Here is a 22,194-nt window from a genome sequence, read left to right as displayed (position 1 = left end):
ATATTAAATAAGATCTGAGGTTTGAGCTTTAGTTATTCCATTATTCATGTCCTGTATTTAATAAATGCTTTGTTTAAGATCATCCACCAAATCTGAGATTCTGCGATATTTCCTTTAGGTATGGAGGACCTTGCAGTCAGAATGTAAAGCACACATTTGGGATTAGCTGGATAACCTATCTTGCAAGCAGGGAGGAAATTATTGTTGCTCTTGTGGATGGCAGAGGTACAGCTTTTCAAGGTGACAAGATGCTACATGCAGTATATCGAAAACTCGGAGTCTATGAAATTGAGGACCAAATCTCAGCAGCGAAGTGAGTATCTCAGTAGGATTCAATAGAATCCCTTCCACATGTTAAGCAACACTGAAGCAGTGGTCCATGAGACAGATTAGTAGATGCATTTCAAGGTCTTTTGAGCACCACTTGGCTGGTAACTGCTAAGAATGAAAAGCTATATTGGGGTTCCTCATTGCCTCCAGTAGGCAAGACAAGAGATGGGACTCATGGAGAGCGAAAATTAGAGGTACATGGTACCCATGTGATATCCCCTGAACCCATCACTTGATATACATAATCACTATAAAGGATGCACTTAATACTGCTACTTCAATTCTTTAAGAATAATAAGGTGTATGTCCATAATGCCTTCAATCCTAGGATCTGAAAGTACTTGCCCATAGTCAGCCGTGAAGTCTGTGGTACAACAGTATCCACATTTCTAGACTATCAGAGAGCATGTTCAGTCACAAGACCCATCTTCCTTGTCATTCCAAGGTAGCAAGAAATGACAAGGGTGCCTGGGGCAACAGGTGCTGACAGCAACCTCTTGCAATTCCTCCCATGCTGCTCTGCATCAAAGTTATCCAGACTGCAAGTGCTCCAAACAGATATATCCCTCCTGAATGGAGCCTCTGGACAGAAAGGAGGACTGAGGGTCTCAGAAGCCTCAATTTGGGATTTCAGAGTCACAAGATACAACTGCACTACCAAAGCAGGTGTTTAGAATGGGAGGAGGGTTAGTGTGCAGCCCCAGGGGAGCTGTGTTGTGGTGGGAGAGGGATTAATTTTGTCTTAGGGAAGGTGCCCCAAAGGGGCTGATTGGTATCTAGGCAGACTTTTTTGGTGCTGTGCAGGCTGGGTGGGGGGAATGGGTGCCCCACCCAAATGATAGACCTGGCTGTGAATAGCAGAGCCAGGAATAGAATCCAGGAGCCCTGACACCCATGTCCCTGCTCTATGTGCTTGAGAGCACTGCCTCTAAGTACCCTTATCTCTTCCTTCCTGTTTCTGCTTAGTGATCTCTACATTTCCTCCTTAGCTATTATTGCATTAAGTATGGTGTTATTATCCTTTTCATTGAAGTCTGAAGCAGACTACCTGTTTTATCATTTCAGGCTTCTAAGTGTCATCTGTTATTTACTTTTCTTTCCTGAAACATTGCAGCGACATACTCACTCACTTTATGAGATCATCAAAGTTATAAATGACCTGTTATTGCTCTAAAGTGACACTCCGACATGAAAGGGGTCAAAATCGACCTGTCAGAGACACAGTGAGGCTAAGGTGCTTCTGCAGCTGCAGTCTGGTCTGACAGCCTGTAAAGGAATGGCTGAAATTACCACAGACTTTCCATGCAAACGTTCCCCAATTCACTGCCAACCTCTACACCCATTTTACATTGTGTGTGTGTAGGATGGCTTCTGCTTCATTTTGCTAGTCTGTCCCAAGACTATGGGGCAGATTTACCAGCCAGGGCCATGCACCCTGGTGGGGGACTGCCCCCAGGAAGAGAGGTGCTTTAAACAAAGGAGCCCAGCTGGCAAAGGCTGCAGCAGAACTGTGCTGAATTAGTGCACCCTCTGGAAGCCCACATCCCATGTCCCTCCCAGTCAGTACCTCCTAATTTGGGTGTGGTTCTGGCCACTTGTGTGGGCTTCCTGGCAAAGGAAAGTTTGCAGCTGCTGGTAGAGACCCTGGGGTGAATCTGGCCCTATTTGGTGCATTTGTCACTATGCTTCCTCTAAATGTGGATGTGAAGATGGCCGAGAGAAAGAAAAGTGAGATTATATTGCTGAAAGGGACAGGGGAGTTGCCCTTGGCCTACTAGTTTTTAATCTTTCTTGTGTCTTTTCCCTCCTCCTGCCTCTTCTTCCCTGTTTTACCCTATTGTGTGCTGTGATCTGCACTGATAATTCACCCCGTTTACACAACTTTTTTCTAAGTGGCTTCTTTGGGAAGATGTCCCTGTGCACAAACCTTCAGCAGACTGCATCATTGCAATGGGATGCAGAGACAGGAAACCCAATGCCAGTGATCTGGTTTTCCCTTCAAGCTGCTTGATGATCAAACAGAGGAGTAAGGCACAGCCCTTCCCTCCTCTCTGAGCTTTATAACATGCATCTGCAGGGAGCCTTGGGAGAACTTTTCCTTGTTATTTTTTATTACAGTGCCATGAGTGTGCATGACACTTTACAGACAAATAAAAGGGCCGGGTAGTTTAAAACTCAGGACCTAGTCCTGTAAGGCACCTCCGGAGAGTTACAGAGCACCGCTGAAAGTTGAGTATGTTGAGCACCTTGCCAGATCAGTCCCTAATGTTGGTGACAACACAGCAAAGGCTGGCATTAAGAAAAGCATGAATGGAATAATGGGAGAAGGAGAGTAAGAATAATGAAAGATCAGGAGATACATTTACTGGTGTGTATGCATTTTATTAGCTCCTTTTATATCTATCTATATCTATATATAGATAGATTTAAATTAGGAACACAGTCAGGAATGAAGGCCAAAGGGGGTATCAATGATTTCTGAGTGTATCTTCTTTAGTTACTCTTCCATGCTGTGATCAGTGCTCCCACTGGGCTCCTTAAGCATGGTTTCAGCTATGCTGTGGTCTCTCTACATAGATGAAAATAAATGTGCATTTAAATATTAAGAGTAAAAAGTAAACTAAAGGGTGTTTCATTGATTCAGGAGGTCAAACAGATGACCATAATGGTCCCTTAAAATCCATGAAGCTGTTACTTGGTCCTTTGCAGAAATCAGATGTGCTTTCTGTTCTGAGTGGTACCCTAATGTGTCTGGGAAGCATGAAAGAAGCTTGACCTCTTTTTTATTAACTAAATGTAATGTAAATAATCCTATTGGGTGATAAGAATGGCTTTATAATTGTGATTTTTCTTTTAAACAGAAAATTTATAGAAATGGGTTTTGTTGATGAAAAAAGAATAGCAATATGGGGCTGGGTAAGTAATTGCTGTTGTTTTTGGTATTTCCTTATTTACCTTTCTTCATCTTACTGCCGTTAGTGTTTTCTAAAATTCTTCCTTGTTTTCCACAAAGTCTCTCTAAAGCTACTTCTCTAAACTTTTGTCACAGTAAAAAAATTTTAAAAATCAGATTCAATGAGGATTTTCAAACCTTTTGAGAAGCCTATACTGATTTTCAGGAAGGCCTGGGCTGAATTTTGAGTAGATCTCAGCTGCAAATATAGTTTTAGGTTGAAACCAGGCAAAGCTCAGAAATTTCATTTGGCTTCACTGTTAATAATGGTGTTTGTTTGAACATGATACTCGCATCAAAATTCAAGAAGTGTGAAATTATGTGATCTGAAATTAAAAAAACCCAACAGAATCCCATTAATCCCTTTGATCTGAAACCACTCACTTTGGCATCACTCTGGACTTCCTGTACTTCCTGATTTTTGTCTGGCCTGGAAATAGTGCATGGAGTTGAACTTAAGAGAAAATAAAGTGCACCAAACCTCTTTCCCAAACTAGAATTTTTTCTTTTACTGAAGAAGTACAAGGCTGAGGGCTGCACACTCTGAAGGCTGGGGACTCCAAGTAGGGATGGGCAAAGCACATTGGATGAGGCCAAACCATCAGCTAGAACTTGAATCAAATCTAAACCTTTTGAGGTTTGGAAAAGCTTCTTTGCCTTTGTTCGACTTTTCCTGTGCCTTTGCTCTTCCTGATTGGGTTTGGGACCAGTGAAATACACAAGGAAAGTCATTCTCACTGCATTTCTAGGCCAGTCAAAACCAGGAGGTACTGGGGATCTTCCATTGTTTCTTATTGTTATATTGTGCTTCATTTTCAATTGACATAATTGTAAACTAACCTCCTATTGGCCAGATTCTGCCAGCCCTACTTACATTGAGTAGTATCTTAGGGTGCCTGAGGGTCAGATTTCTAGAGCAGAATCTGGCTTTAACAGAAGAGAAAGAAACAATTATAATTATTGTCTTTCCCTTTGTTATCATTTTGAACTTCAAGATAAGATCCTGGTATTGAAAGTAGTGTTTAAGAGTAAAGGATGAGCAGTGGCCCAACAGTAACAGACCGCAGTAGCTAGAACACTTTACGGACTAAACTGGGACGTTAGCCACCAATTAATTGATTCTTTCCAATGTTTTGCTATTTATAAATGTTCATTTTTCTCTGATTATCTTTCAAAGAGTTATAGTTTCATTCTCTTTAATGAGACTGTCTTTTTGCCAGTATTCTTCTAGTCAGTCGTTTAATTTTTCTTTTGTTTTTCCTTGGCCCAGTTGCCCCATGAGCAGCTTACTTAGAACCACGTTACAGGACAGAACTTGAAGATTCAGTTGAACAGTAGCAAACAAAAGTGGCTGATGTGAACAGGGCTGCTAACAGCTTTGTATGAAGTTTATATTAACTAATATTTTAGGTACTGTGATCATACACCAATACAAAACACCTAGATACAATTCAATGCAGTAAAATATAATTAAATGATACCTCTATGAGTAGGTCATTCTGATATAACACTTAATATTTTGGGGGCAAATCTTTGTTTCTGAACTGAATTTTTTTTTTTTAAATAAATAAAATTACAAGTTTCCTATGCAAACGATGGAGACAACGTGGGGAGGTAATACCTTTTATTGAGCCAGCTTCTGTTGGTGAAAAGAGACAAGCTTTTGAGTTTACACAGAGCTCTTATTCACGTGTGTAAGCTCAAAAGCTTGTCTCTTTCATCAACACCTTTTATTGGACCAAATTCTATTACCTCCTCCACCTTGTTTCTCTCATATTCTAGGACCAACACTGCAACCGTACAAATGATGACATTTGACAGGTCAGAAGTATCATGGTCCAACATTAGATGCATTCTTAAACTAATGGCACTATTGCACAAGCAGTCAGTCTTTATATTTTAAGGCGGAAGCTGTCATTTTCCCACTCAGTCCACCAAAAAGCCTTTAGAGATCCAATATATTTCAATAGAGTTGAAAATGCATTCCTCTTTTGTACCTAAATGTCCCTATTTATAGTCTGTATGTGTTGGCAGGCATTATGTTTTTCACTTTTTCAGACTCACCAATCTCTCCTGGACAGCAAAAGCTTGTAAAAGACTGTTAAAGCAATTCAGGCGTCAAACTCCACCTCTTAACCTGCTATAGCACAATAATCTTTCTACTGCTGGTTCCTTATTTTCTGGCCTTGCTATGCTGATTTCTGATTTGGATAAATTCATAGAATCATAGAATATCAGAGTTGGAAGGGACCTCAAGAGGTCATCTAGTCCAACCCCCTGCTCAAAGCAGGACCAATTCCCAGCTAAATCATCCCAGCCAGGGCTTTGTCAAGCCGGGCCTTAAAAACCTCCAAGGAAGGAGACTCCACCACCTCCCTAGGTAACGCATTCCAGTGTTTCACCACCCTCCTAGTGAAGTAGTTTTTCCTGATATCCAACCTGGACTTCCCCCACCGCAACTTGAGACCATTGCTCCTTGTTCTGTCATCTGCCACCACTGAGAACAGCCGAGCTCCATCCTCTTTGGAACCCCCCTTCAGGTAGTTGAAGGCTGCTATCAAATCCCCCCTCATTCTTCTCTTCTGGAGACTAAACAATCCCAGTTCTCTCAGCCTCTCCTCATAAGTCATATGCTCCAGACCCCTAATCATTTTTGTTGCCCTCCGCTGGACTCTTTCCAATTTTTCCACATCCTTCTTGTAGTGTGGGGCCCAAAACTGGACACAGTATTCCAGATGAGGCCTCACCAATGTCGAATAAAGGGGAACGATCACGTTCCTCGATCTGCTGGCAATGCCCCTACTTATACAGCCCAAAATGCTGTTAGCCTTCTTGGCAACAAGAGCACACTGTTGACTCATATCCAGCTTCTCGTCCACTGTGACCCCTAGGTCCTTTTCAGCAGAACTGCTACCTAGCCATTCGGTCCCTAGTCTGTAGCAGTGCATGGGATTCTTCCGTCCTAAGTGCAGGACTCTGCACTTGTCCTTGTTGAACCTCATCAGGTTTTTTTCTGCCCAATCCTCTAATTTGTCTAGGTCCCTCTGTATCCGATCCCTACCCTCTAGTGTATCTACCACGCCTCCTAGTTTAGTGTCATCTGCAAACTTGCTGAGAGTGCAGTCCACACCATCCTCCAGATCATTAATAAAGATATTAAACAAAACCGGCCCCAGGACCGACCCTTGGGGCACTCCACTTGAAACCGGCTGCCAACTAGACATGGAGCCATTGATCACTACCCGTTGAGCCCGACGATCTAGCCAGCTTTCTATCCACCTTACAGTCCATTCATCCAGCCCATACTTCTTTACCTCAAATTCCCCTCAAGTTAGCTGAAAAATAATTTCATAAGTTGTCTACTATATCCTTATTTGTTGCTTCTAGTTATTCCTCACTCTCATTTCAAGTTGGATACTATTTAGAAGGGGGTGGGGAGTTGCTTTATTTTTGACAGGCAATATGATTAAAACCAATACATTCATTAAATTCTAAACTTCCCTTTATATTTTGAACACAGAGGATGAGAATGCTCATCTGCAGGATTCTGAACAAGCCCCTTTGGCTCCTACTGCCCCCTCCTCCAGAAAGAATGGAAATCCTTTATCCTCTCTAGCTGTTCATCCAAGCGCTCACACTCCCTCAGTCACACATTCTGCTCCCCCCATCCCTATCAAGCAGGCCAAATGCCTACACACCCAATATCAACTGTTCTCAGCTGCCAGCCCCACCTCTTTGCACAGAACCTTTCCGAACTCCAGGCTGATTCTTCCCCTTGCCTCCTCTCCAAATATGAACTAATTCTCCCCTGCTGGTTCCCGGCCTGAGGGTCAGGCCAGGAACAAGCAGCAGGAGGGAGGTGGAGGAATTGCTTGCCCCACAGAGTTTTGACAGCTGGCAGCTGATCCTTTAAGAAGGGTGGGTGGGTTTCAGGAACAGGAAATTATGCAACCATGCAGACTGGCCATCATGTGTTCAATTATGTATTTGAGGTAGTCAGTACTAAGGTATCAGGTTCTAAGCTTCTTTATTTGGATAGGATGCCAAACAGAACTCAGCTTCCCCACTTTCTGGTCTTTAACATCCAGAGACTGGAGTCATTCTGTTTTCTAGAGGCCTTAGAAATGAAACTTGATGCTGAATGAAATAGAGTACGAATGACATGGGGCCAGATCCTGGCCTAAATGAAGGTCCTCTCTCTCCAATCTTGAGTGGAGTAATAAATACTCAAAGGTTACTTAATACTTCCCATCCCCAACATTCCTGTAATAGCATCTGAATCTGAGAGATGCTTAGTACCTGTAACTCATTATCAGTCCCTCAGTCTGCTAGAAACAATACAAAAAAAAAGGTCACATAGTAACATCTCTCTCTTCCTTTGAGCATAAAATTATTTTGTTTACCTCAGCAGTTGGCTTATTAAGACAGAGGGGAAACTTCAGTTTTTTTAATGAGTTGCAAGAATATTTTCCTCACCCTTGCAGAAAAGAATCCAAAAATCTTGAAGAAAGCATATCAGAATCATATATAGGGATAGACAAAGGTAGAGTATTTTCTCTTTATTGCTGAGAAAACAAATTTCAGTCCAGTCAGGCTTTCTAGTTAGTATAATTAGTTGACATTTTTCTGTCTAAACTGTTTTTCGGTGAAAATTGGGTTTTTGACTGTGACATTTGTTGTGAAAAGGTTTTTTTTCCCCATGAAAAAGTTCCACTTTTTGTTGAAAACACCAACACTTAAAACCCAGGGGGAGGGGGGGAAAAATCTATTTTCAAAAATGTTGCTGAAGTGCTTCATGGGAATGATAGTTTGGATGCCTCATTATCCCAGTTCTCCCTGTGGGTCAGGTCCTTTAGTTGGACTACATCTGCTATAATGCGCCACTATCAGGGATTTCCAGAATGCACCATAGTAACTCAGCAAGAAGGGAGACTGTGGTGCAATTTGGAGATGTAGTCTGCTCAGGGAGCCTGGCCCATAGAGGATCATAGAGACATGAGATACACAGTTCCCATGAGGCATTGCAGCAGCATTTCCAAATCAAAATGTTTGGTTTTCAGCTGAAATTTTTTGGTTTGGGATCTTTTGCTGAGAAGTCTAACTTTGCCATGGAAAATTTTGACTAAAATGATTTTTTCCCATTTCTATCAAAATTTTCTGCTAGGAAAAAAAAAGTTCCAACTAGCTCTACTTGGCAGCTCTGCAGCACATGGACATTGTTAAGGCATATAACAAAAGCCTGACCTTTCTGTGGGGTAGTGTAGTCTGCTTTAAAGCCAACATCCATACCCTTCCACAACTTCTTGTCCACGGCCTCACATATGGGCTGATTCAATGTAAACAATTTTTGGCAGAAAATTCCACTTTTGGCTAGGTAATTCAGTAGGTGAGGAATACTGGGATTTGTCCTGAACCAGGGTCCCCGATGAAGCAGTAACATAGATGGTAGGAAGAGATGAAGCGATTAGATAGAATTGTCTTTTCCTTTTGTTCCTCTCAAGGAGTCAGCCAGACTCAGTTCATGCTGGTGAAGGTAAAACCTCTAGTTGCTTTGCCCCCATGCTATTAAAGCAAATGTTTCCTTTGAATGTAAATGTTTTGTTACTTGGATTCTCAGAGAACAAAGAAATATCTACCTGCATAGTATTAACCTGCCTGTGATTTCTCTCCAGTCCTATGGTGGATATGTAACTTCTCTGGCACTTGGATCTGGCAGTGGAGTATTTAAATGCGGAATGGCAGTGGCTCCTGTCTCCAGCTGGGAATATTATGGTATAGAAACATTTCATAAACACTGACTCAGAAAGCATCACATTATTGCAAGAGCTCGACAACTTGAAACCTTAAAAAAAAAGAAATTGTCATCACCAAAATAAAATTCCTCAAAGCCTGTATTTAATCCTTTCTCTGCTGCCAATAGCTGCACCCAGCCTTTTGGAACAAATACTGTGTTCTGGCAGAGGGTTTGCTAATCTCATTTGTGAATCTGTAAAGCCCCCTATGTATCCCATATGCATTCAGTGATGTGCTGGATGGGGCTTCCTAGAACTACTTGTTAAGTCTGCCACTGAACTGAGGGGACAAGTTTGAGGTGATTTCTCTGCCTTTGAGGGAGTCACCCCTCTCTGGTTACATTACCCCATCCAGAAATCACTTATCCTTGCAGCTCATAAAAATATTTCTGAAGGACAATTTTTTGCCTTTGAGATGGAATCATTTGTACCAGATCTCCAGTATTTTTAAACATTTTTCCTAGCAGGGCTTCCCATGAAGATTCTCAACCACTGCCCCCATTTTCTTCCACACAAGTTGAACATCACGTTGCATTAGATATACCCTCTGTCTGTTAGGTTCTCATTTACTCGAAGCATCCTTGACATCACACTGACAGTGTACAGGGGGCTTACAGTGGGTGTAAGTTACATGTAACTACACTCACTGTAGCTGGGAGGGTAAGGTGTCACCCACCATTATGCAATCAGTGAGAAAACTCTTGCTCAAAAAATTGCCCGTGACATCACAGCTTAATCAGTTATTGCCCAGTATGGTCCACCTCCCCTTTCTGGAGAAAGTTATTGAGAAAGTGGTGTTGCAGCAACTGCAGTTGTATTGTGACTCCACAGATTTCCATGAGCCCCCCCGCCCCAAGATGAGCTACAAATGTATATGTGGCACACAGATTGACTATTTATTTCTCCCTAGACACAGTTAGATGTGTGTACTGATTGTGTTAGATCTGTCAGCGGTCTCTGATCACACTGACCATAAACTATCATTGACTATCCTGTGGGTCTTCGCAGAGGCAGATGGAATGGCTGCATAATAATTTTTAGCCTTTCTTCCCAAAAGGGTAGTCATTGAGTAATTGCTCTTCCCTCCTATCTGGATTGAGCTTCAGCAACTTTTATTTAATGATGGTTCTGTCACTGGGAAGCATGAGACCCTACCCCAGTGAGAGAAATGAGGCTGTAAAATGTATCCTTTCTCCAAATCCATGTGCCAGTCATAGCTAGTCAGTTAATGACATAATGCTACCATCTTCCAGCTCACAGATCCCCATTCTCCTGAACTCTGAGGTGCACATTACAGTAAGAACTCCATAGCAAAACAACCACCCACATTTCACTAAACAGCCTGGCAGCCATAGAAGATCACTTGTAAAGGTGTCCTGAGTGGGCCCTTAAGCAGTAAGGTGCCCCAGCTGAAAGTCTCAGATGCAGAGAGGTTTGCTCTCACCTATGTCCCTATGTCAGTCACAGACTAAGAAACCAAACGCTGTGGTTTCTTTGCTATCAGTGAAAAAATGGACAAAGACCTGAATATCCTGTGCATAGGGTTTTATACCACAGCCTAGGTCTCCCATTCTCCCACAGTGTCTGTATACACATTGAACAGGAAGGGTCACCAGGATGAAATCCTAAGGGACTCTTCCCTGCTTCTGAGTATAAAGTAATGTTTTGGTTACAATAAAGCTCTTGATAGTCTCTCGTGTGTCCCCTTGTGGCAGTAGATGTATGCTGGGTTACTGGAATTTATCCTCCTAGCTAAAGCGATCTCAGCCTTTGTCTATGGGACTGGGGTTCCAGGTAGACTGCCAAAGCTTACATTTGATAGCTCTCAGGTCACGGTACATAACTTACCTGTTTGCTCAGCCCTTTTGTTAGGTCACTCCGGGTTGGGTATTTCTGCAGGGGCAGATAAAGTGGCAATATGTTTATCAATTCATCTTCATCAATGATTTTTGTATGTAGCTGGTTTTAGTGTAGTGTGAGGCAGCCAGGAACTACAGTGATGGATGCCACAGAACTAGTCTAAAACAAGTAATACATTTAGGCTGTATTAATGGAACTGTGTGTAGTTTAAACACATACTCATAGTATTCAACCATTAGATGTGAATATATTTTGTCTAAAACTTTTTTTTTTAATATAATAGCATCTATCTACACAGAGCGATTTATGGGTCTGCCGACTGAGTCAGATAATCTCCAACACTACAAAGTAAGAATTCTCTTCATTGCATTTCTTTTCCTCAAACTTAGAATCACATTAGCAGGGAGGAAGGGAGTAGTGGGGAAGAGAAATAGTCTTCTAGCCCTAGTAGTATCAGCCCTACAGCAGTGAAAGCTGCTAGCATGGAATTCACCTGCCTATAGTTTACTCCTTTTTCCTATATTTAATAGTCTTAAATATTCTATGTTTAAGGGTCCTTGTTGTCCCATTGGAACAGACAGGGTCAGTTCAGATAATGCTGCTTACCTTCAGCGTTGGGTGGGGGGACCCCCACTAGTTATGGGTTTAAATGATTGTTTACTGGTCGCTGTTGGGATCACTTGGCGTAGAATGCAAGCTGCTTTGTGCAGACTGTGGTGAAATGACACGAGCCCCCTAGGTAATCAGATTATCGCCCCTAAATGGGGGCACATTGCTGTTTCCTAACAGTTTAACAGGAAATTTCCATCCTCTATTCATTCCCCTGATTCCCTCCACAAACATACATACCAGTTCTGAACACATTTAGGGCCTGGTCCAAATCCCACTGAAGTCAGTGGAAAGGCTCTTAGTGACTTCATTAGGCTTTGGGTTAGGCCCTTAATGCTCATTTCCAAACTCCATCCAAATGGCAGAAACTTCTCATCCCAAACTCCTCTGGCAGAGGATTTTGGCGTAAGAGGAATGGCATTGCGGCCAGTGGGAGGGATAGGGTGGGGGCCTAAGATTTGTGTCAACTAGCCCTGGGAAAAGCCTAGAGAATATATCTGGCTTTCGTTCCAAGCCCAGAGAGTAATAAATAATCACTATTGTCGTTATAGTGCCAGTTTATATGATGATTCAGTTAGTTTTATACTATGCAATGAAAGCCTTTTACCTACGTGACTAAGTGGTCTAAATTGCAGCTGCTGAAGTGTTCATTTTTCCCCTGAACAGAATTCAACTGTGATGGCGAGAGCGGAGAATTTCCGAAACGTGGAATATCTTCTCATCCACGGAACAGCAGATGGTGAGGTTTACGAAATGCAGTTCAAATACTGAGCGACAACATCTTTGTTTGAGAAACGTTAAGCATCTTTCTTTGACTTTGATTAGAGTCAGTACTTAGATGTTTGGTCCATTTCCATAGGGTATATAAAGTGTGGCTTACTCATTGTTAGTAATGTCAGCTGTATCACTCAATAATTGATGGACTGAACTTAATGCACTGTGGCTTTAAGCTATCTGGTATTTACCAGATTTTAATAACCCACTCTTCCCTTTTTGTTCTGTTCCTTTTTCTAGATAATGTACATTTCCAGAACTCAGCACAGATCTCTAAAGCTTTGGTTAACGCACAGGTGGATTTCCAGGCAATGGTAGATAACAGACTATTTTTCTTTTTAAGCGTTGGCTGGTAATGCCTCTTACATCTGCGGACATTTTTAAGAAGCTCACTTTAGCCCAATGAGTCCCATAGTGTAGCTTGTGGTCTGGGGAACACTTGCTGGTAGCCCCAGAAAACTGGCTAGCCAAATGACACTGGCTCTGCTCCTTATTTCCAGCTGCTTCAACAGATGGTCAGGTTCTTCTTTGCAAATAATAGCTTGGAGGCCTGTAACAGCACCTGGAAACAAGAACGAGCAGTCAGCCTAGATGGCTCTTCTTGAGGCTGTTGCTACCTAATAAAAGAGGAGGAGGAATTAGGAGCTGCCTTCAGGGACCTGCCAGCCACAAACAAAGATGAATGCTCGCAGAGAAGTGAACAAGGCATCTGGATAGTAGGTCCAGAGGGAGAAGAGAACAAGTTGTCAGGGAAGCCTATGCAGGGCAGCAGGGGCAGAGAGAACAGACCAGACCAGACAGGAGGGTGGAAGGGATGAAGGAAGAGTAAAAGGGAGGCCAAATGGACAAAAGATTTATTGCATCCATGCCAAGCTTTGCTTCTTCTATACCCTTCAGTCCTGAGCTAATGACAGATACACCAGTTTTGTCCCGGTCCTACCTCTGTCCATGAGCTCCCATACACATGAGTACACCGGAAACACCCATAGCACTTGGGTTTGTGTAACTCCATAAATGTATGGACCATTGTGTGGACTTCAGTTATCCTACATTCCCCACCAATACAGAAAAAAAAAATTGCTGGTTCTGCTGCATTTGCAGAGAAGAGAAGGACCTGGCCTAAAAAAAAAAAAATTTGGATTTCGGAGTACCTTTATGACACCTGGATGGAAATAACTTAAAGCAAGTTGTCCAATTAAAAAATAAGTGAAAATAATTGCTGCTGTTTCAAGGTATAACATAATCCACTTAAGTCACTGTTCTCAGGATGCTGTATCTAATGCCTATGGAACTGATATAATGCTGAATGATTTGGACAGAACTCCACAATTTTTAGGCAAGGGCTGTTTGGTGAGAGTAAAACATTGCTAGCCAAGTCTGTCTTCTTAATAATCCTACTGCTAAGGACATGCAACACATGCCAAGAACTCTTGTCCCTGAGGGCATCTTGGAGTGTTTTTTGCTCTGGCTTGATGCAACTAACTCACCAGGCAGCCACTCTGACTCACAAATCACAGATTATTTAGAAACTTTGTTCAATGAGAATATGAATATAATGAAAATTGATCAAAAATAATTAACACAAAAAGAACAAAGATCTACCAAGTCACTGCCCATTTGCCTTTGTGAGGCACCTTGCAACCTTTATAGCGCTGTGTGGCAGAGTGGACTCACCCCTGCAGCGCCTTCTGCTGGTGACTTCTGGGAATTAGCTCTTCCTGGAGCGCCCTCTGCAGGCCGGTGATCTGCCTGTCCTCTGGCCCCCCATGTCCCTCCTGGACCCCGGTGCCCTTGTATCTGGGGTGCTGCCCCCAGGCAGTACCCCTCAGTACTAGGGCTTCCCCTCCCCAGGGAACCCCCACCCACTATCCCTACCTCACCTCAGAATAAGGCCACTGCCAGTCACCAACTAGCCCCCGCTCCCTGGGGCAGACTGCAGTATAGGCCACTCATCACGGGCAAGGTTGGGTTTGGACCTGCTGCCTTAGCCTAGCCCTGGGCTGCCCTCTGCAACCTCCAATACCCCTTGGCCTTCCACTAAGCCACAGCCTGGGGCTTTTCAGGCTGGAGCTCCCCAGCTCGTCCCCAGCCCTGCTTCACTCAGGTACCCTATCTCTAGCTTGGTACAGCCAGGCCCTTCTCTCCTTGAAGGCAGAGAGAGGCTCCTGGCTCCCAGCCTCTTATATAGGGCCAGCTGAGGCCTGATTGGGGCACGGCCCAGCTGTGGCTACTTCCTCAATTAGCCCAGTAGCTTTTCCCTTTGCCCCAGCCCTCTGCCAGGGCTGTTTTAAACCCCTCAGGCAGGAGTAGGGTAACCACCCTGCTACAGGCTGTAATAATAATTAATAAAGATCAAGCTTCTGGATTGTTTACTTACTGTAGGATGGAGAAATCAAGTGTGCTTTGTTGGATTTTTTTCTTCTTTTTCAGTGGTACACTGATCAGGACCATGGAATTCCAGGCCTTTCAAGTAAACATCTTTACACCCATATGACCCACTTCCTCAAACAATGTTTTTCCCTGTCAGAATAGCAAAGGTATTCTCAGCACGATGAAGCATCTTAAACATCACTGAGAGCTAGATGTGCCTTGATGTAATGCAGTTGTAACTGCGTGCGTACAGATTAAGTATATTCTGGAGGTGGATTAATAGTTAAAGATTAAGATACTTTTAATTTGGAGTTTACATCTGTTACTGATGTTGTATAATAGCAGATAATGTACCACTACAGGTTTTGGCACATTTAACACCGGCTTGTTAGAAAAAAATAAAACAAAAATTTAAAATTCTATGTGTGGTTATTGTTATCTTGCATAAAATTTCGTGTTCTGGGTTCTGGTTCATGTTCCAGAGATAGATGCTCATTTGGGAAGAAGACGTAAAGCCAAATGAATATGCTTGCTTAGTTATATGAATAACAGTTGAGAGAGCAATGTGATTTCCTAAGTAATGTCCCAACCACAGTAACGGGGCAAAACCTAGTGCTGGGTGAACCACACCAGGTTTGGAATTGCAGTTTGTATAATCATCCTGTAGCTTAGATGCTTGTCCAAAGTTTAGTCAGTGCTGGTGGGTTTGAAATCCTGAGTTCCAAAGAAGAATCTTTTCCTGAGATTTTCACTGCTTCCTAGCATGAGCGAAGTCAGTAGCTTGGTGTTTCTGGTCTTCATCTGGGCTGATATGAAAACATTCACAGAGGCTTGAATTTTTTTATTTTATTTACCAAACCTTTTGAAACTCAAACCAAGTTTCAGTTGGGTTCATTTTAAGGGGTAGAAGAAGTAGGCTCAGCATAGTTATTTTATCCCAACAGTTGTTTCCATTCTTATCCAGAACTTGCTAGCCACATTGTGTGTATCCAGTGACCAAATCCATGGCAGAGGCATCATTTTCATGAAGTTTCAATGGGCAGTTTTATCCTGGTGATGCCCATCTCCTCGCTGGGACCCCCATTTTACAGGTGGGGAACTGAGGCACAGAGTTCCCAAGGTCACACAGGAAGTCCATGGTGGAGTAAGGAATTGAATCTGGGTGTCCTGTGTCCCAGACTAGTGCCCCAACCACTGGATCATTCTTCCTCTCTGCTAGCTAGTTAGCCTCCCTCAAATTTCTAACTGTAATAGCACCACTGAACTGAATCTCAAATACCATTCAGTCAAAAATGAGAAGAATCATTGAGTTTTTTCTCGCTTTGTTTTCAATTAATGTTAATCCACTTTTTTTTAAAGATAGCTCAATGATACTTGGGCCCTGATTCACCACTGTTTGACTCCAGTTTAACGCTGGTGCAACGCCACTGAAATCAGTGTAACTGAAGTTGCTCTGTGGTGACCCTAAAAGTTTTGGGCCCTGATTCGCTCTCAATGTTTGGGGGGGATGCTGCTTGGGAAGAGTCCTTTTACAGGGTGCAGATGTGGAAAGCGTCGTCTCACCCTTTCAAAATAGACCTAGTCAAGTTCTAGAGGATGTTCAGAAATCAACTAAATAAAGATACAAAAAATGGAATCTGTGAGGAAAAGTGAGGTGAACTTGGCAAAGAGAAGCTAGAAGGATAACATAACTATCTACAGATACACAAAATGATGTTATAAAGATGATAGTCATTGCTAGTCCATGAGAACAGAATCTGGAATAATGGACAGAAGACAAAGAAGGAAAACTTTACGGTAAATATTTAGAAAACATCCTAAATTCACGTTTCCTGGCATGGGCAAGGTCAGTATCATGCTACTACCAGCATGTCTTTTTGTTATGTACCAGCAGGTCTTTTTGTTATGACTTTGTACACAGCCTAGCCCAGTGGGTTTATTGTCTCTCTTTGGAGTCCCTCAGCACTTCCACAATGCAAATAAACAAACAAACAACAACAATAAAAGGGAACTGGAAAAGAGATACCAAAAGTGGCTTTGAAATCACTACCAGTGGGGACATTCGAGCCCTAGACTAAGCATTCATCGATCAGAGATGATTTGAGAATTAAATCAATCCTGCCATGATGCAGGGAATTGGACAAGATGTTCTACTAGAGTAGAACCAGTGCAAACCAAATAATTCTATGATCATACTTGCATAGGAGTTACCATACTATATCAGACCCAGGGTCCATCTTATCCAGCTTCTTGTCTTTGACAGTAACCAGTGCACCATGCTTTAGAAGAAGGTGCAAGAAACCTTGAGGTGGGCAGTTATTGAATAACCTGCCCATAAGGAAAGCTTTTTTCTAACCCTGTCTGCTATTGCCTTAGATTTCTTTGTGGGAAAGAAAAGGCCTTAATTTAACCAAAATGACAAAAATACAGGATTTGTCCAATGGAGTTAAAAGGTGGAAGCAACCTGCGATATAACAACTCCCTTTGTTTTGCGGATGGCAATAACAAATCTGATTTTCCTCATATAAAAACATTCTTCAGAGAAAGATAACTCTTTATGTAAATGTTGTTGCCAAGCTGTTTGTAATGGTTAAATTATACTTTGATGGGAACTCTTCAGAAAATATTCAGTTCAGTTAAGGTTTTTTTGGAAACACTCCAATTAAGTGACGTTAATGAGCTTTTTGTTGGTAATGTAATTAAAATTCAGCTGTTCTAATTGTAAAAAGGAAAAAATTATAGCTCTGAGAAAGCTAACAGTAAAATAAGCAAATATAACATGAAGCAGGGCTAATTAAATGGTGATTATATGGGCCTCTGTGAGTGTTCTACTGACAACAGTACTTTCAATAATGGGTGATTTCACAAATGAGGAATACAAGTCAGTTGAATTTATTAGAGCCTAATTCTCAACTCTCTTACAGTGGTGTAACTCCAGAGAAGCCTCTGTAAAATGGGTATGACTGAGCAGAGAATCTGTATTTAGGTGTCTAAGGATAAGATAGGCACCTGCTGCAATTTTCAAAAGCACCTAACGCCCATTGATTGAAATGGGAGTTAGACACCTAGGCACTTTTAAGATTTCACATGCCAGCTATCTGTAGCTTTAGGCATCTAAATACCTTTAAAAATCAGCCCCTACTATCTAATATTGGAAGTATAACCAATTAAATGATTCTGACCTAATGAGTCGTTCATAAGCTGTGTAAGGTATGAAGCCAGAAGCGCTTGGAGGGATGGGCATACCTGGAGAGTTTAAACGGGGTGTGTGTGTGTGTCTCTGTGTGTAGATAGATAGATAGATAGATAGATAGATGAAATAATGTTTAGAAGTGGACTAAGCTGCCTGGGCATCATTGTTAATCTGCTCTAGTGCCTAGCTATTATCTGGGAAAATAGAGCAGGCATTGTTAAACTTGGCTTCTGGGGGTGGGGGAGAAAGTAGTGGTATAGACGCGGGCGGGGGAGGGGAGAAAGCACAGCATTCTGTTAGTTCTGCTTAATGTTTTTCTATATCAGCCACTATGCACTCGGTTCATTGTTTGTAAGGAAAAGCAGGATTACATCTCCAGTACAGTGTGACGACTACACAGCACTGCTGGAATAACTTCTACCCTGCAATCAGTAAGACAGGGCAGGTGAGTTAAGTAGTTAAGGGTGGGAGGCGATATCTTCAGCTGGATGCCAGTATTGAAATCTCCTTGTAATCACATATGCTCCGTCCACATAGGCAGTCTGTGCTAACAGCAGGCAATAGGGCTGATGTGCAATGCAGAAACTCCCATGTGTTCATCCCTTAGCAACTGACCCTGCCCATCAGAATCCCTGCAGCACTCTCCACTCTGTATTGCCATCCACCAAGTCTGGCACAGTCTCAGCATGTCTACTGACTGTCAGAATGAGCTAGCACACTCCTCCCCTCACACAGGGGTTCAGGCAGGCTACAGCTCCACGTAGCCCCTGCCTCCAGTCAGACTTTCAGCTCACCCCTGGGTGGATAGCCTGCCTGCTCTGCTTCCTGCTTCTCAGCCTTCTTTCAGGCTGCTTCCAAGAGATGGAAACTCTCTACCTCCTGCCCTCTGGGTCTCCTCCCAAGCTGGGCTCACCCAGCTCTATGGAAACAAACTGTGCTCTCCCGCAGCTGAGCTTTATTTCTAATTAGGCCTGGCCCATTCTCCAGGTGCAAGCAGGCAGGTTAACTGATCTCTCAGGCCTGTATTACCCCTTTCCCAACATGTGTGAGGTGAACACCCTATTCATACCTTGGATTTAGTCTCAAACATGACATTTTAACTCGCTCTGACACAATTTACCACAGTGGACAGCTAAACTTTGGCTTTAAATAACTCGAAGGGGATGTCTACACTTGGAGTTGGGAGTGTGAGTCCCAATCAAGGAGACATGCCTGTGCTAGCTCCAATCAAGCTATCATGCTAAAAACAGAGTATAGCTGTGGCAGCGGGAGTGACTAGCCACCCTGAATGTGGTCCCATTGAAGATGTTAGGTACCTAGTCAGGGTCTGGTTGCAACACCTCAGCTTCACTCTGTAGCATGCTGTGTCAGTCAGAGCTAGCCTGGGTAGGTCTCCTGGCGCTCCAAATCCCACCCCCAGCTCAAAGTGTAGTTATTTAAACAAGTCTGCTAAGTCAGTGGAGATGGAGTTTTAGAGAGGAAGTGTGTAGACACTACTATTTTATTTGTATTGAGCAGAGAAGTCCTTGTACTGGGAAATAATCAAACACTGATTAGATTGTTTACAGTTCCAGTTCCCCTGTGGATGCGTTGCAAGCACAAAATAAACCAAACATGGTGGCAAAGCAGGGGCTGCTTCAGCTCAGTGGCTTAAATAGTTCACGTACAGCATCTACACGTGCACAGCAGTAGATCCTCTGGCCACACTCCAATCCCATGCTCCCTCCTGCTCCCTGCCCCCCACCCACCCATTCCATACTGTACAGCATGCACATGCCCCATGAGCATCTCTCCCACATCCAGCCCCTCTTTCCCAGCCAAACTGGAACTACACCAGTTCTGCTGCACTGGACCTTCTGTGGCTGCAGAATAGGCCTGGAGAAAAACATGAGTGAAAAGGCCAAGTGCACCTCCAGCCAGTCCTCCAGGCCATGGTTCAAGCCCATAACAAATTGGATCAGAGATAAAGTCAAATTCACATCACATTCAGTATTTTCCAGTTTATCAGTCAGCTCCCAATTACAGGGCACAGCTGTTTAATACATTTTACAGAGCCATTTAATGCTTTGTATTTAATCTGAATAATTTATCATATTTGCTAACAGTATTGATATTACTTTCAATTATATTCATTGTCTTCACAAAATGTAGCATAGCTAGTACACAGTGGGCCAACTTCTCTGCCTGTGTAAATTGCTGCAGCTCCATTGATTTGTGGCCCGTTGCATAGGAGTGATACCTCTACTCACTGAGGGCCAGACCCCCAGCCTTGATACATCCATGGCATGGAGCCTAGCTGGAGCTGCACAGTTTAGCCAGGTGCTGGGGCACTAGAGTCTTTTATGTAGCCTGAGGGGGGAAAATCCTCCTTCACTGAAAGCCATCACTGCTCTGTGAGGTGTAGTCAAGACTGGGGAATGATGTCAGGCAGGTTATGAGCATGTGCTGTGCCTCTCTGAAACCCACAGTGGGACTTCAGATCCCCGCTGACTGACAGGCAGTGGTGGGGACCCTTAACAGGTCACATAGCCCAAACAGTATAGTCCTGGCTGACAAGTCATTGGACAGATGAACCTCCAGGGTAACTGTCATGAAGAGGGGGGCATGTTTACAGCCCATTCCCCCAAGACACAACCACCACCAATATGCATTTGTTGTGTGTTTAATAACAAAAATTGTAGAAAAACAGTAACAAAAAAAGGTCACTGGATTCTGCTGACTTGGTTGAAAAACAAAATTTAGAAAAAAAAATGTTTATTTTTCATAAAAAATCAAATTGTGATGAGAAACTTCCTTGTAAGTACAAAATTCAAAAAATTTCAACCACCTCTAATAAATACACTGGACATGTACTTGAAACATTTCTGTAATTTTGTTTGGCATACAGCTCACCCATTGCATACAGTTGCACTCACAAATATACAGCAATAACTAAAAGCACAGATGGTTTTTGCTTCTTTCCTGTAAAGTTTTTATATCGTGTATCATTCAAGACATATTTGTAATTTGATGATCACAACTAGATTGTGCTGAACTAAATAATCTATGTAGCAAGTTGCCTATCCAGTTGCATTCAGCTGCTCTGTTTCATACTTCATACTTATTTGAAATGACTATACTGTAAATAGAAAACTTTATTTTTACACTAGAGAATAAATAAGACTAAACAAACAAGAAGAAAAGAACTGACAGAATTCTGGGGAAGGTGATATTGTATTATCTTCTGCAGAGCTGATTTAGGAAGGCTGTGTATCTTTCAACTAAAAATAAATAACACTCAACATGTAGTAATGTAATGTTAGTAGCAATCCATTGCAACAGGACTATCTGTATACCATACTGGACAAGAAACTGATAAAAGGCCAACTGAACACCATCTGCTGTCCTGCCTGGGAACTGCAGAACTGGTGTGTTCTCATAGAAGGGTAGGAAAGTTCACCAACATGATGGAGAGACACAGTACCTTGCAATATTGAAGGATTCAACCCACTTTCCTATTTAAAGTCTGATTTTGCCCCCCATACCTAACAATCTTAAAATCTTAGTCCAGAGTAAATTTTTTAAAAATTTGGGACAAGGTAGGCAAGGCACTTTAGTGGTACACCTCTACCTCAATATAACATGGCCCGATATAACATGAATTCAGATACAACGTGGTAAAGCAGCGCTTCGGGGGGGGCGGGGCTGCGCACTCCAGCGGATCAAAGCAAGTTCGATATAGCGTGGTTTCACCTATAATGCGGTAAGATTTTTTGGCTCCCGAGGACAGCGTTATATCGGAGGAGGGGGGAGAGAAATGAGAAATCGAGACGGGAGGGAGTAAAAAGGAGATTGATGATGAGGGAAAGTGATGCGGGAAGAAATGAATGAGGAGGGAGAATGAATTGATATAGGAAGGAGGAAGAGTGAATGAAAAGTGGAGGAATGTAGGGAATGGTAGTGGGAGAGGCTGTGGACTTAAGTTTTAAACTTCAGCACAGGCAGTCATTTGTCATTCACATAGAGAAAACTTAACGGGAACATTGGTTTCAGTACATGGACCCTGTGAGTGGAACAATGCAATAACTTCACAATGTTAGAAATTAAAATATACCATGTGGCCAGTGTAAGGTGGCATGATATGATGAGATTTGCTGTTCCCTAGGTATATACAGTAATACCGTACTAGTTACATAGGTATCTATGGGGTGGGAGTTGGTGAGCATACATTACAATTTGTATTTGCTGTTATATTACATATGTGCTCTAAACCTATAAGGCTAGATTCTGGTTTATATTCTGACTCCTTTTATGCTCCTCAGGTAGTATGTGTG

The 22,194-nt window shown here is 42.6% G+C and overlaps 1 protein-coding gene and 1 long non-coding RNA gene across 6 annotated transcripts in view; one reads left to right on the top strand and one right to left on the bottom strand.

Moving 5' to 3' along the window:
- The window catches only part of FAP (prolyl endopeptidase FAP), a 61,370-nt gene extending 46,262 nt beyond the window's left edge, over positions 1–15,108 (top strand). For 2 of the 4 annotated variants that reach the window (XM_065561771.1, XM_005290354.4), the window contains exons 20-26: positions 119–313; positions 3,192–3,246; positions 8,956–9,055; positions 11,219–11,283; positions 12,211–12,283; positions 12,559–12,632; positions 14,749–15,108. In XM_065561771.1, coding sequence (XP_065417843.1) covers positions 119–313; positions 3,192–3,246; positions 8,956–9,055; positions 11,219–11,283; positions 12,211–12,283; positions 12,559–12,632; positions 14,749–14,850 — 664 coding nt within the window. In that variant the 3' untranslated portion in view covers positions 14,851–15,108. The remainder of the gene's footprint in view (positions 1–118; positions 314–3,191; positions 3,247–8,955; positions 9,056–11,218; positions 11,284–12,210; positions 12,284–12,558; positions 12,633–14,748) is intronic. The other 2 variants (XR_010591573.1, XR_010591574.1) reach the window with 1 other exon arrangement.
- LOC135974335 (uncharacterized) lies at positions 8,988–12,295 on the bottom strand. Of its 2 annotated transcripts, none has more exons than XR_010591575.1 (3): positions 12,156–12,295; positions 10,924–10,968; positions 8,988–9,125 (listed from the first exon to the last, which is right to left on the bottom strand). It is a non-coding gene; the product is annotated as an uncharacterized LOC135974335 (long non-coding RNA). The 2 variants fall into 2 exon arrangements; XR_010591576.1 differs by having other exon boundaries at positions 12,152–12,291.
- Positions 15,109–22,194: the final 7,086 nt, after the last annotated feature.

This window comes from Chrysemys picta, chromosome 11 (assembly GCF_011386835.1).
Source record: "Chrysemys picta bellii isolate R12L10 chromosome 11, ASM1138683v2, whole genome shotgun sequence".
Taxonomy (NCBI): Eukaryota; Metazoa; Chordata; order Testudines; family Emydidae; genus Chrysemys; species Chrysemys picta.
Note: the sequence above shows the minus strand (reverse complement) of the source record. Positions and strands in the feature narration are given on the sequence as shown.